At 41.5% G+C, this 15,513-nt stretch overlaps 1 protein-coding gene across 3 annotated transcripts in view; it reads right to left on the bottom strand.

Moving 5' to 3' along the window:
- LOC122543854 (spectrin beta chain, non-erythrocytic 1-like) overlaps positions 1 to 15,513 on the bottom strand; it is a 300,189-nt gene that overhangs the window by 221,400 nt on the left and 63,276 nt on the right. For all 3 annotated transcript variants that reach the window (XM_043682689.2, XM_087983761.1, XM_043682692.2), the window contains exon 2: positions 8,401 to 8,592. In XM_043682689.2, coding sequence (XP_043538624.2) covers positions 8,401 to 8,560 — 160 coding nt within the window. In that variant the 5' untranslated portion in view covers positions 8,561 to 8,592. The remainder of the gene's footprint in view (positions 1 to 8,400; positions 8,593 to 15,513) is intronic.

Raw genomic sequence — 15,513 nt, 5'->3', positions numbered from 1 at the left:
CTACGGCAGCCCTCTCAAACTACGCAAATCTGATTCTCTCATCTACCATAATCAGAGGTACTCACCAGTGCTAGGATATAGCAGCATTCCTGGTGCACACTATCTTTAAACCTCAGCAGTGCAACTGGTCAAGTATCAGCAGTCTGGAGTTACCCTTCACTATCAATGTAATGGCACATCAGCTGCAAACAAATGCTTCTCATGGCACACAGCTTTAGCTGACATTCTGTGCACATACAAACTGCATGTTTAAACACCAGGCCACACAGTCTACCTGTCCTTAGCCAATCCTCTCTTACAATCGAAGTCGTTGTACTGTTTCGCCAATGTCCACGGCAGCCCAGCATCTTATCACTGTCCAAAGTGAGGCCAACACACAGGTAAGCCTTCAGTCACCTCAAAAATTTCACTTTTATTTACAAATACTAAACGCATACAGAAATCAAACAAACAGAAGCTGATTTGTCTCTCAGAAACAGAATATAACATAATAGAATACGGTGGCTCAGTGTTAGCACTGTTACCTCACAGCACCAGAGACCCAGGTTCAATTCCATCTTTGGACAACTGTCTGCCCGGAGTTTGCATGTTCTCACTATGTCTGCGTGAGTTTCCTCTGGGTGCTCTGGTTTATATAGAATCTCTACAGTGTGTAAGGAGGCCCCTTGGCCCAACAGGTCCACACCAACCCTCCGAAGAGCAACTCACCCAGACCTAATTGCTGTACATTTACCCATGACTAATGCATCTAACCTACACATCCCTGAACACTATGGGCAATTTAGCATGACCAATTCACTTAACCTGCACATCTTTGGATTGTGGGAGGAAACTCACACAGACACGGGGAGAATGTGCAAACTCCACGCAGACAGTCACCCAAGGGTGGAATCGAACCCGGATCCCCAGCGCTGTGAGGCAGCAGTGCTAATCACTGATCCACCGTGCCACCCCATTTCTTCCCACAGTCCAAAGATAGGGTGGAGTCCAAAGTTAGGTGGACTGGCCTTGCTAAATTGCCTCATAGTGTCTAGGGATGCATAGATTAGGTGTAACAGCCATGGAATATATAGGGTAAGGGGAAGGGTCTGGATGGGATGCTCTTAGGCAGGTCAGTGTGAACTTGTTTGGCTAAATGGCCCGTTCCCATACTTTAGGGACTCTAAGAATAGAATAGCAATTTATTATCACATGTATTTTTACAAAAAACTACAGTGAAGTGTTTTAAAAGTTGCCATACGATGGCGCCTCAATTAATGACAGAAATCATAAATAAGAAGAAAACAAAAGTAAAAGTCTATGTCAGTTCAATTAACGGCTTCTGGGTCCAGGGTACGCTGCAAAACCAGATCAAAACCATTGCTCAGGACCAGGCCGAGTCTACCCCATCACGCCAAGATGAGACCTCCACGCCGGGCCACTGGAAGACTCCAAAACAAGATCAAGACCTCCACACTAAGACAACAATTCTGTGCCAGGGCTAGGCCATTGTGCTGGGCTGCTGGAATACCTGGAAGCCGCCAAAGAAGACGTCCACAATGGGATGAGACTCCACACCGAACCAAGTACACCACTCCTGGCCAAGATTGCCCCTCCTGGACAGGAATGCCATACCGGGAGACCCCCCCACCTCCGAGGAGACGACCACACTGGGAGACTGCCCTCTTGGATGAGGCCACCACACCAGGAGACTGCCCTCCTGGATGAGAACTTCACACCAGGAGATTGCCCCATCAGGTGCCAGGCCTACACCACCATTCTGGGCCATTGGAAGTCACCCAGTTGCTGGGTCTGGGCAGGGAGAAGATGCCCTCCATCAAAGTCATTAAAAGGTAAGGTGTCAAAATAAATGGAGTCATTAAAAAAAATCAAAAGAAAGAAAAGGAAAGCAAGCTCTGCGCTCCTGGGCTAACGTGCCTGCAAATTGCACTGCTACTCCGCCACCATCTTGAAAATAAAGTGTTTGCATGTCGAGCACCAACAATTTTACAGTCAATGAGTGACGACAGCACTAGCTCTCAACTACTGGACCTGGATGTAGAGACTGATACTGTTGTATTTCATTGTGCACAAAGTCATACTCAATGTCCTCATCCTCATCAGAAGTGCTCCTGCTCTTCCAATTTATCAGCATCCATTACATCCCCTTATAGCCTGCTCCAGTTGGGTTGAGCACAGCAGGCTAGGATTATGCAGCACATTCTATCTGGAACAAGGTCCCACCAAAATGATTCAAGCAGCAGAATCTGACCTTCAGCAGGCCTACTGCTTGTTCCATCATGAACCCAGTTGAAAAATGGACTGCATTGTATCTGTGCTCCTTGTCAGTCAGAGATTGCATAACAGAGTCATCAGCCATGGTCACAGTTGCTATTCCTTGTCTCCCAGTAACCATCCTTATAAAGGATCTGACTCTCAAATGCATTAAAGTTCTCAAGTATACGTGCATTATGGCATATCTCAGGTTAACAGACACAAATTTGTAAGAACTGGAACCAACCAACATAGATCACTTGTGTATTGATGGAATTGAACTCTTTACTATTAATGAACTCAGTTGCTTTACGATATAGCTCTGTGAATTCTACTAATCGGGCTCATCAGGGAAAATGAGATGAAGTGTTATCATCTGACACAAATGACATTGATTACAGTGACCTGAGACATCCTTAGCCTGCACCAATACTGCATTTGCTCATCCAGAGGAAATGGCATCAGGGACAAAAGACTCTGGCCTCCTGCTCATACTAAGGGGCCTTTCAGCTGCCATCTTTTCATGTGAAGACAGCTCTTCATTTACTGAAGGTCGCTGCTGGTCCTGGGGTGCACTGGTTGCTCTTCCATTTCTCTGTACCTTCATTGCATCACAGCAACAGTGGCAATAAACCCTACTGTGGCTAGATCCATTAGTCACACTTCCAATGAACCTGAATGGGGAGCAGATGAAACAGAACAGGTTCTTACTGATGTGAACAATCAGAATTTGCATCACATAAAAATGATGGCTTAACATACTCTTTTATATAGTAAGAGATGGAGTATTGAGACAAGGAGGGCATGACTCATCTTGGCACTTTGTCATGTGACAAGTACACAGTACAAAATTTAAGTGATGCATGGGTAATGAATCCTTCTCCATTCATCAACCCACCATCAACCAACCTGACAGCCCTCATCAACCCACCTGAGAGAGCCTTGCATTATATTTACAGCTCCGATTAAGAGAAAATCAATTCCATGCCGCTATGGACTGTTGGAGATCTTGCATTTGTTGTGTGCATTATGATCTGCGGGTGCCTCTTTTGTGGTGACCTGTGATTCCTTCTGAATCACAGAGATGTCTATCATTGAGTTGCAAGAACCAACGACATAGAAAAAGTTGCTTCTGACCAGCATTTGCACCTCACATACTTGTGCAATGGAAACATTTAACATGAACAATGATATGATTGCAAATAATTTTAACCTGTACTCTTGGAGTGCATGAATGATACAATTGCTCCATGAAGAGCCTTCCAGCATGGTCACAGCTATTTTCCATTAATAGGTTGCAATTAGCATGTCAGATCATGAAAGGCCTTGCAGGTCATGGTCAACACTGTGAATTTCAGGCTCAACCTGGTCATCATGTTCACCCCATCTGTGAATCAACACATCCTTTTTCACCTTGCACTCTCTGGATAGTCCATCTCCAATGAACTCCCACATGTTCTAATACCCAACTTCGAACTATCACTCCAACTCTCATCTTAATCTCATGAGCTCCATCACTACAGTTCGGTGAGCATCTCATTTCTTCCTTGGCACTATCAGTCCCCCCTTAAATATCCAATCTCCTTCTTTCACCAACATTTTACCCTCCAAATTCCCAGGACTGAGTTGCACTACCAGATATGCCATTGTGGTGCAGTGATTCACATGTCAAATGCCAGCATCTATCATCGTGGGGTATATACCCTGAGACAAGGGACAGCAAGCAGCGAGCTGGATTTTCATGTCAGGAATTCTTGACATGCACTTTTGATCCAGCGTGTGGCAGAGTTGGAAAGAGTATACTAACCAAGTAGCATTAAATAATAATGGTGATAATGAACTCTCACCACTCACAAACAAAACTCTTGCCTCATCATCCAGAACCTAGTTGGAAAATGCAACTTCTCGTTCCCAGGTCAAGAAAAGCCTTACATGCCTTGTCACATGATTCTCACAAATTCATTGCCACAGCCCGCAAGACTCCTGGAAGATTCCATCTACACCTTTTCTGGCAATGTTTCCAATTTCACTAGACCTATCTGAGCAAACAATGCCAAAAGTTTCTGAAGCTCAGATCACTTATTTCAAAACACATTCTTGAAATCTATGGACTTTCTCAGGATCCCAGAAGATGACACATTGGAACAAAGTAAACTGATACAGAACTTGGATTCTGAGTGCAGAACAATAAAGCTCAAATAGAAAATGCACAAGTCTCAGAATGAAACTGAAGATTAGAACACTTTGTTTTGCATCTTAAGCAGTCAATCCTGTGTCAATTCTTGTAATCAAGGAAGGGCTGAATAAATACTGGGATAAACAGAAAGGAAATTCAAGATTATGTGGTTAATGCAAGTAGAAATAGTAATAAAATATTCTCAGAGTTCATTTATTCCCAGGACTACTGGCTATGGTCAAATGTATCTTTGAGATTTATTTGGTCAATGCCTGCTCAAAAACAGCATGACTTGGATTTAATATGAGTGCGTTGTGCATTCATCTATGACAACCATTCAGTTCAAACCTTTTACAAGTCAAAACAGTGACAACATGCCTACTTTAGAAAATAACTTGCATGTTTATTCAGTTTTGTTGCTCTCTATGTCTTTACTGTTTGTATAAAGCCTGTCCCACCAGCTGCGCTAAAGGGAATAGTTCCCGGCTCTGCTTCCAGTTAGAATGGCGACACAAAAATGAATAAATCTCCTGCTGCTTGTTCATCAGTCCTCTTAACTATGTCGAGAAAGTGAGGTCTGCAGATGCTGGAGATCAGAGCTGAAAATGTGTTGCTGGAAAAGCGCAGCAGGTCAGGCAGCATCCAGGGAACAGGAGAATCGACGTTTCGGGCATAAGCCCTTCTTCAGGAATTCCTGAAGAAAGGCTTATGCCCGAAACGTCGATTCTCCTGTTCCCTGGATGCTGCCTGGTCTGCTGCGCTTTTCCAGCAACACATTTTCAGCTCTTAACTATGTCTGAAGCCCTAATTCTGTTATGAAATTACACAATCATTTTTCATGAGCATGTATTATAATTAACTGTCGGCTCACGAGTTGAAATCATTGACCCCCTTCCAACCTCAAGTCACTGCGTAAACGAACAAGGTACCAAAGTGTAGGCTGATGATTTCCATAGAAAGGATGTTTGTAGTCTTATGTTACATAGATCTATGTTACATATGACTGACTCTTACCAGAAATCGACTAAGTGTCATCTAGGTTCAGGGAGGGTTTCTCTCTGCAAGGATCTTACATAATCAGCTCACGCTTGCCCCATTAACTGCATACCACACCCCTATAGTGTCCTTCTCATCTGATGCTAGCCTGATTCTCCCATTCAATATGGGTGGAAGTACTTGCCACTCATAGAATGTGCCCTTGGATTCCTGACACTAGCATTATATTTAAAAGGCTATTGTGCTTCGAGATTAGCACTGGCAATCTGGAGCTGCCCTGCATGGTTTGTGACATTTGACCCAGACATGACAGTTAAAGGAAAATTGGTTCTTCTCTTTGCAGACAAGGACCTGGATGGGTTATGCAGAAAAAGACCATGAGCATCCCTCAGGACTGCCAAAGGAAGTCATACCACCAGGGCCTGCCACCAGGTCCAAGTTGCATCAGGTCATTATTGTCTCAACCAGAGGAATGCTCAGCTATGCCACAAGAAGGTCAATGACCTCTATCATTCTATTGGGCTAAATGCCTCCATCTTTTCTTAGTTATCTCACACTCACTCTATCCGTCTACTGCAACCCATCTCTGAATGTGAATCATGGCTGATCATTCTCATTATTACATACAGTATTTTCCCTGACTCACTCTCATTCACCCACTCCTCAAGACTACTAACCTGCATGGCCTCTGCAGCTTCTCATACACTAGTCACATTAACATACTCTTAGCAATTATCCTGTCATGTCCTCTCAGAATCTTATCAGTTAGAATGGGTATTGGGAAACCTTCGTAGCTGGATTTCCTTCCTCCTCCTGTTGTGCATATCTCTCTCACACATACATGAACAAGCCCCATGCCCCAAGCATTCCTGTTCTTATTTTTCTCAGTCAAGGGACTTTCAGTTTCAGTTACAAAGGAGGGTCTGTGATTGAAATATTAGGCTTTTATTCCCCTTTTCTGATCCTGACTGACCTACTCTGTATCTGCAGCAATATATGCTTTCATGTTGGGTGGCTAATATATAGCTTTGCTGTAATAGGATACAGATGTTATCGTTAAAAATCTACAATGCATAGACTATGTGGTGATGAGGTGCTTTGGTACTGCATAATGTCGGGTAGTTTTGAGTCAGATACAGTGGAGTTATGTTTCCACTTGCATATTGCTCTCATTACTTTTCATGATTGTTTTAATAACATAGACAAAACATACCATTATCATCTCACTTCAAGTTAGGCATAGATCAGACAGAAAAAGTGAAAAGTACACTCCATCTTTAATCTCACATACGGGCTATCAAGCAAATGTTTCACCATAAACAAACTGACTGTTTATAAAGACACAAAACTAACCTCTTCAGAAGGTTAGAGTAAAACTTTATTAAGAAAGACAACTTTTCAAAGGATATCAAGTGAATTCTATATAGAAACTTGAAAATTAAAGCAGGTAGGACTAAAACTAAGAAACATTTGTCAGCAAAGAGTACAAACAACAAAAGAGCATTCAAAAAATTTTTAAACACTTATGCATTGCAGACCACCTCTCTTGCAAAAATGCAACAGCTGACCAGCCCTTGCGCAACAAGCAATAAAGTTTGGTTCAACGTGTCTTGTGAACCATCTACACCAAGCTGTAAACATGTGGCAGAGGTGCCACAGTTGAGAAAGATCCCCTAAGCACCAACAATTGTAATATGAACTGTCAGTCTGTGGACTTCCACGCCATTCTTCCATCGGACTCTTCAGTCATGAGGGAAATGGCAGGAGACAATTGAAATTATTTGCAGCTTGGACGTACTCAAACAGCAAGATGTCTACAGCAATTTGACTAGAACAAACACAGTGCTTTAAAACAAAATTTTACTGGAGCAATGTTCAAATGAACATCATACTTGACTCGTCATTAACTGGAACCAAAAACAGAGACAGGAAAAATTCCACCTGATGGCAGTATACAACAGAATGATTAAAAGACTCAATAATAATTCAACTCTCCCCTATTCTTCTCCACATTTTGCATCGGGCACCTTGGAACATTGCCCAAGTGACCATTCTTAACAGATCATATTTTAATGTGATCTGTTGCAACAAAACAAAAATGTTGCAAATCACAACAGGTCATGCTGCATCCTTGGACAAAGATCAAGCTAATGTTTTGAGTCTACATGACTCTTCAACAGAGCTGATGTTGTCAGTTCTGATGAACAGTCATCTACACTCGAAACATTAGCTTGCTTTCTCGCTCTAAGGATGCTGCCTGATCCACTGTGATTTCCAGCATTTTTTGTTTTCACTATTTTAAGGGAGGATGGGCAGGCAGGTGCAGGGCAATAGGGCAACGCACACTGTCTGATCAGGATGAGAGTATTGTAACTCACTGAAACTTAAATAGTTCCATAATAAAACATAGAAATGCAGATGCTGGAGATGTGAAACAAAAGTAGAAATTGCTGGCGAAACTCAGCAGATCTGTCGCATCTGTGGCGCAAAACATTTCAAGTGCAGGTGATTCTTAAATAGTTCTATTCTGTTTCCATTTTTCATATGGGGTCCCATATTTAGTCCTGGTGTCCTGGGGTAAGGAGGCGAATAATCAGTCAGAATAGCCACTTTTAAATACATTCAGTGAACTCTGTTGGAAAGTGTGCATATACTGATTGCATGAGGATAGGATCAGGGTTCACTACAATGTCCCACAGAGTCATACAGCATCAGATGCAGCCTAGTTTCATGAAAGAAGGATGACCACTTGGCAATACACCAGAAAGGGAATTGTACCACATTGTAAAAATCGACATGTTCAAAAAGAGAAAGTCAGCAATAGAAACAGCAAAAAGGAATGGTTGAGTTTTGTCCTATTTATGGAATTTAAAAGAGAAGAATCTTTCTTCTTCATTTGCAGCTCCACTCTGCTGTAGATTTTTCCCTTCCTGCCTTGCAACTGTTAGTCTCACCTACCAGTATTTTCTGCCTACCTGCCAAGGCCTTGATACGTGAGCGTTCAAAGAGTCGTGCAGAGCTGTTCTCATTGTCCCACTCCTCCTCATTGGCATCCCAACGGTTATTTATGTCATTGTATTGCTGCTGTATCTCAATGCTGTCATAGTCTGTGGCTGTTGACATTGTGCTGCTCATCCTTTAGGATAACTTGCAGTCTCTGATCACAGCTGGAAAACAAGGAGAGATTTGTTTAGTCATGAACATAAGTGCACAACCTCAGGCATAGTCAGAAAAATCACCAAATTAGCTGCTTCTATGTCTCAAATGAGACATGTGGAGCAGGTGGATAGCAGGTTTCATCTCTGACCTGCTGAGGTTTCTTCTCCTGCTCACAGAAGCATGGATAGGATCAGTCATACTTGTTATGCCCTCCACAGTTCAACATTTTGTAAGTTCGCAAGTGAAAGGTGGAGACAGACAGCAAGTTACCCATGGACCCATAACTCAGCAAACAAGAATACAAGCAGAGAAATTTATTTTTAAGTGGCCTATTCAAGCAATTGGACTAAGAAATTCATTCTGGAGTGGCATGGTATAACAGCAATAGTTACACATGAGCACAGAAAACCAAGTGCATGCTGCCAAAATAAATGTACAAGTGGAGCACGTTGTGGGAATTAAAGGGAGGCCATATTACACTCTACACCTCTCAGACAAATTCATTCAGTCCTGTAAAATTGGTGTGTATTCAATTTAGAGGTTGGGTGATCCAGTGGATTCATAGCATAATGTTCTTTCAGGTCCACCTAACCCAGATTGATGATCCAAAGTTCTTCCTGGACTGTCTTCCTTGACTGGCTGTACACATAACATGTTTGACTCAGTTTAAATCTAACCTAGGAGGCTACAGACAGGGGCTCAAGTTGGCACTAACGGCTGTCACACTCAGAAAATATATTAGACAGACAGCATGAGAAAACATAAATGTCGTACATCAGAATTAACACATTATAGGCCTGGAGATGTTGTCTGCTTTACATTAATCTATGTACTACACCTTGACAAGGGCAAAAGAAAATTAAGAACCCTGCATTTCATTCTTTATTCTCTGCCCAATGCTTTACAGTTTAGACAGCTTTGGGAGCAACAACATAAAATATTATCTTGCAACTCTGATCCTTTGTAGTATAAATTTAAATCTTGCAATTTTGAAGGCGGCAAAAGTGAGGACTGCAGATTCAGGAAACCAGAGTTTAGATCAAAGTGGTGCTGGAAGAGCACAGTAGCTCAGGCAGCATCCTGCTGTGCTTTTCCAGCACCACTCTGAACTAAACTCTTGTAATTTTCAGCCAAATGTAATGAAGATTAAATTAATACTGTGAACAGCTTGTCAGCTTTAAACTCTTTGTTCGCTAACCATCTAACAGCATTCAAGAACATGAAATATTATCTCGAAAATATTTGTTCAATTTTTCAAAGTCACATTCAAAAATGCATTCATAGAGAATTAGGAACCAGAGTAAGCTATTCAGCTTCTTGAGACTGTTCAATTATTCAATAAGATCACTGCAGATATGGCTGTCGACCCAACTCCACAATCCCATATACTCTGATAATCTTTGACTCTCTTGTTAGATGTGAAACTATCTACCTCTGCCTTAAAAATATTTAATGACTCTGCCTTCCCCACTTTCTGAGGTGGAAAGAGGAAGAGTCATTCTCTGGCCAGGAATCAAATCCGAGCGACATGGTGAAAACCATCGAACCACAGGGAATGACACTTATTTTGATGCTGCTCACACATCTGCTGTATAGTTCTGAAATACGAATTGAATGAATTGGCTTTATTGTCACATGTACTCACATGAGTACAGTCAAAAATTTACAAGTTGCCACTTCACAGAGCCATTTTATGTATAAGGGTACCGAGGTACAGATATTTGAGTACAAATTCTTAGGAAAAAATAGAAAAATAAAGAATTAAAAAGTTCAGCATTACAGATGTTCAAAAGTACAAAACCATAGTAATAATTCAGAAAAATTAAAAAAGTAATATGTTCAGAATAACAGAATATTTGCTTGGTATTACAGATTTCCAACACTGAAAGAAAAAAGTCAACAAATTTTTCTGTGATTTATCTTTTTGCTACAACGTGAGTGTTTGCACAAACAACTCTGAATCAGAGTCCTGGAGCAAGCAGAGGGCCTATTTATGGAGATCCTAGTTCGTCTCCAGTACATGATGGTAAGCCACTGAGAAGTGAGGATTCTGGGTAATCCAAGATGGAGGACAGGAAAAATTTCTGGCTGTAACAGCTGCCCCTTATTTTTGAGGTATTTTCAAAACAATGGCAGTTTAAAAGGGAGAAGAGCAGACAAAGGAAGGACATGGTGAGGACAGTGCAGGAGAGAGAGAGAGAGAGAGAGAGAGAGAGAGAACGAGAACCTGCACAGTTACCGCCTTTGTTGTTTGAATATGTGTATTGCTGGACATCGGAGTGCATCGGGGAAAATTAACAAACAGTAAAATTCACAACTAACCTTGGAGGAACTGTTGGGTGAAGTTCACAGCACAGAATCAGATAAGTTAATTGTTGTTTTAAGTCTGTCCAAGAGAAAGGCTGCAGTAGTGAGTATAGTGGATTCTTTCTTGATTATATGTTTTTGGAGATAAGTCTCTTGATTAAACTTAAAATATAAGCCATAGCTATTAATTTAACCTGGGGCAGTGTTTGTAGAGGAATAAGACGGTGTTATTTTCTGGGTCAGTAGATTGTGAAGGAGCAAAAATGGCCTTTGCAGTGATATGTACTTCTTGTCAGATGTGGGAGTTTAAAGAGAGTTTAAGGGTTACTGCGGATTATATCTGCCATAATCTTTTCAGATCGAGTGGATCGGTTGGAGAGACAGATAGAAGCGATGAGGAATTTGCAACAGCAACAATATGGGATGGATGGCAGTTATAGGAAGGGGGGAAAGTCTCAGATACAGTCACATAGATGGGTTAACTGCAGGAAGGGTGAGAGAGGTTGGCACTTAGGGCAGGAGTCTTTTGTGGATATACCCATTTCAAACAGATATGCTGTTTTTGGGAAAATGTAGGGGGTGTTGGATTCTCAGGGGAATGTAGCACGAACAGCCAAGTTTCTGGTTTGACACTGGCTCTAATGCAACAAGGGGTACGACGGCTTCCAAGAGATCAATTGTGTTAGGGGATTCTGTAGTGAGAGGTACAGACACGTTTCTGTGGCCAGCAGAGAAAAATCAGAATGGTATGTTGTTTCCCTGGTCCCAGGATCAAGGATGTCTCAGAGAGGGTGCAGAATGTTCTCATGGGGGAGAGGGGCCAGCAGGAGGTCATTGTCCACATTGGAACCAACGACATTGGAAGGGAAAAGGTTGAGACTCCGAAGGGAGATTACAGAGAGTTAGGCAGAAATTTAAAGAGGAGGTCCTCAAGCTAGTAATATCTGGATTACTCCCAGTGCTACGAGCTAGTGAGGGCAGGAATAGGAGGACAGAGCAGATGAATGCATGGCTGAGGAGCTGGTGTATGGGAGAAGGATTCACATTTTTGGATCATTGGAATCACTTTTGGAGTAGAAGTGACCTGTACAAGAAGGACGGATTGCACCTAAATTGGAAGGGGACTAATATACTGTCAGGGAAATTTGCTAGAACTGCTTGGGAGGATTTAAACTAGTAAGGTGGGGGGTGGGACCCAGGGAGATAGTGAGGAAAGAGATCGATCTGAGATGGGTACAGCTGAGAACAGAAGTGAGTCAAACAAACAGTCTGGGCAGGCTGGGACAAGGTAGGACTAATAAATTAAATTGCATTTATTTCAATGCAAGGGGCCGAACAGGGAAGGCAGATGAACTCAGGGCATGGTTAGGAACGTGAGACTGGGATATCATAGCAATTATGGAAACATGGCTCAGGGATGGGCAGGACTGGCAGCTTAATGTTCCAGGATACAAATGCTACAGGAAGGATAGAAATGGAGGCAAGAGAGGAGGGAGAGTGGCATTTTTGATAAGGGATAGCATTACAACTGTACTGAGGGAGGATATTCCTGGAAATACATCCAGGGAAGTTATTTGGGTGGAACTGAGAAATAAGAAAGGGATGATCACCTTATTGGGATTGTATTATAGATCCTCCAATAGTCAGAGGGAAATTGAGAAACAAACTTGTAAGGAGATCTCAACTATCTGTAAGAATAATAGGGTAGTTATGGTAGGGGATTTTAACTTTCCAAACATCAACTGGGACTGCCATAATGTTAAAGGTTTAGATGGAGAGGAATTTCTTAAGTGTGTACAAGACAATTTTCTGATTCAGTACGTGGATGTACCTACTAGAGAAGGTGCAAAACTTGACCTACTCTTGGGAAATAAGGCTGAGCAGGTGACTGAGGTTTCAGTGGGGGAGCACTTTGGGGCCAGTGACCATAATTCTATTCGTTTTAAAATAGTGATGGAAAAGGCCATGGGGCCAGAGAAACTGGCAGCTACAGCAACATAAAGTTGCTTCAGCAATAGAAAGATAAATGTCAAGATCCAGGATGATGCCATATTGCCAACCATCAGCACTGACCCATCAAAAAAGTTTCAAGGCAATCTTGGTGCATCTTTACAATTTTGAGGTTTCTCAAGGATTCTTGGGTCTGTAATTTTGAATTTAGGGTAAATAAAGGACTTGATGTGACCTGTTCTGAGTCTGCCCAGCAATAGGCACGAGTGGTCTGACTGTTAGCGATCAAAGGAAGGCTTAGATTGTTTTACTGAGAACAAAGTGTGATTTATTACACTTTTAGACAATGACAGCAGCCTCTTGGGTCTTCAAACACCCAGAAGAATCTTATTGGTATCGCACTGTAAACAGGAGTACTGCAAACCATCCATTTACTTTTCAGATGAAAGGGAGTTCAGTCAAGAATTTATTCAGCCTTTTCTATCTAAATATAAAGCTAATGTGTTTCACATTGTTATGAGGAAGAGGGCAGAAGAAACTTGTTTTTGAGATTAGTTTACAGGCTTCTCTACAAATCAATGAATATCACGGACAAACAGGATAGTTTCAGTAAGGCTGCTTGACTTCACAAGATACTGCAGCAGAATGTGTGAGGAAGCAGTCTCTAGCCAAAAAGATGAATCCTGTAGCTATGTAACTCAGTTAATCAACATCACCATGCTAATATTCTACCTCCAAAACCACAGGACCTAATCTTATTAAGTAGTCTAATGTATGGAATCTATCAAATGCCTTCTGAAAATATACCTACTGCTTCTTCTTTATCTATCCCTCTTGCTGCCTCCTCAAAGAATTGTAGTAAATTTGTCAGACGTGATTTCCCCTTCATGGAACCACACTGGCTCTGATTGACCATATTATGCATTTGTAAATGCTCTGCTTTTGCATTCTTATAATAGACTCTTAACATTTTCTCAATAACAGACATATTAAGCTAATTGGCCTATCACTGTCTGGTTTTTGGCTCCTTCCCTTCCTAAATAAGGTGCTACATTGTCAGTTTTCCAATCACCCGTGACTTTTCCAGAATCTAAGAAATCCGACAAGATTATAAACAGTGCATCCACTACCTCTGTAGCCACTTCCTATAATATACATTCATTGTTTATGGTCCTGCTCTTTCTACATATGATGCTCCTTTCCCCAGCTCTATTCAAGCCAAACCAGACAATTGAGAGCTCTCTCCTCTGTTCATTACAAAACTGTTTCAAACACCACACAATGACCATCAGTAAGACTGTTTCCTCCTGCCTAACCTACATGCACCCCTACACACACAAACACGCATGCACACAAATAGCGTGGATCAAGTATCAAGGCACTTTTTATCAAATTAGGTCCAACAAGTCAGTCCATTCCCAGACTTAACCTTTCGCTTTGCTTGCCAAAATCCATCCCCAAATGTCTCACAAGATGATTGTTAAGACTTATAACAGATGAATGATTGTCCACAAAACTAACATAGTAAGAGTTTAGAGGGCTATGGGTCAAATGCTAGCAAATGGGATTAGATTAATTTAGGATGTCTGGTAAGCATGGACAAATTGGACCAAGGGTCTGTTTCCACGCTGTACAGCTCTATGAAAGTCCACCAATAATTTCTATTTATAAGCAAATCATTGTGCAATTTCAGACACTTTAGTCCATTAAGCCTGTGGCTTGTCCTAGCCAGTAAAGGCAGGTAATACAGTAGTTATTTGGGAAAATGTATATCCACATTTTAGTCCACAGTTATAATTCAGATAACTGGCAGAAATGGTATATCCTTCTTGAATTTCAATGCATTACCCTCACTCATCCATATTCACAGGTAGACCTGTCTCGTTTCCTTTATCAGCACCGTTTATTTGATCTGCATTTCAATTTCAAAAGATAAATAGAAGTTTGAAGTGGAATTTTAGGAAATAATTTCAAAAATCAATGCTTCATTCTGCCATTATGCTCCATAATTTGCACTCCTAGCAGATGAAATTTCATAAAATTATCTCTCATGTCCGTAGTTGATCAAGGATAAAATTTCATCACCCAACATTACTTACACTACATGAATCACCATCAGATCCTGGAAGATAGGTTATTTCTAAACACTGGATTGGCAAGAGGAGAAAAAGTTCCAGATCTACAACTTTAGTTTGGACTTTGCTGTGTGGCATAAGTGATTTAAGTGAGAGGAGTTATTTGAAGCAGTAAACTGACAAAAACTGAGAAATCTCCCTTTACAACTGGTTATCCACACCTCACTAAGAAGCTTGTCCAATAAATGATGATGACACTCTCCACTCTTTATCTGCATGAGTGCCTCCAAGTCAGTAGATTTCTCAACTGATCTGTTCCAACTGTCACATCCTGCCGTAAAGATGAAATCGGATGTAAGAAGCCCAACCAAGAAAGTCAGTGTTGTTAGTTCCACATTGCCTGTATACAATTTCAAACTTTCAGTACACTTCTGGCTGAGAGGTATGTCTCTGGGTGAAATTGCACTTCACAATACTATTCTGCAGCAATGCCTCAACCTACCCAAATCAACTTGCCAACAAGGAGCACCCTTTTCTCATGCAATATAAATTACTGTTTCCTCTATATTTTGGCATTCTTGCATCTGTGCATAATGA

The sequence above is a fragment of the Chiloscyllium plagiosum genome, unplaced genomic scaffold, assembly GCF_037043375.1.
Source record: "Chiloscyllium plagiosum isolate Xiang-an unplaced genomic scaffold, Cpla_swu_hap1 HiC_scaffold_46, whole genome shotgun sequence".
Classification (NCBI taxonomy): domain Eukaryota; kingdom Metazoa; phylum Chordata; class Chondrichthyes; order Orectolobiformes; family Hemiscylliidae; genus Chiloscyllium; species Chiloscyllium plagiosum.
This window is presented reverse-complemented; position numbering and strand designations above follow the sequence as displayed.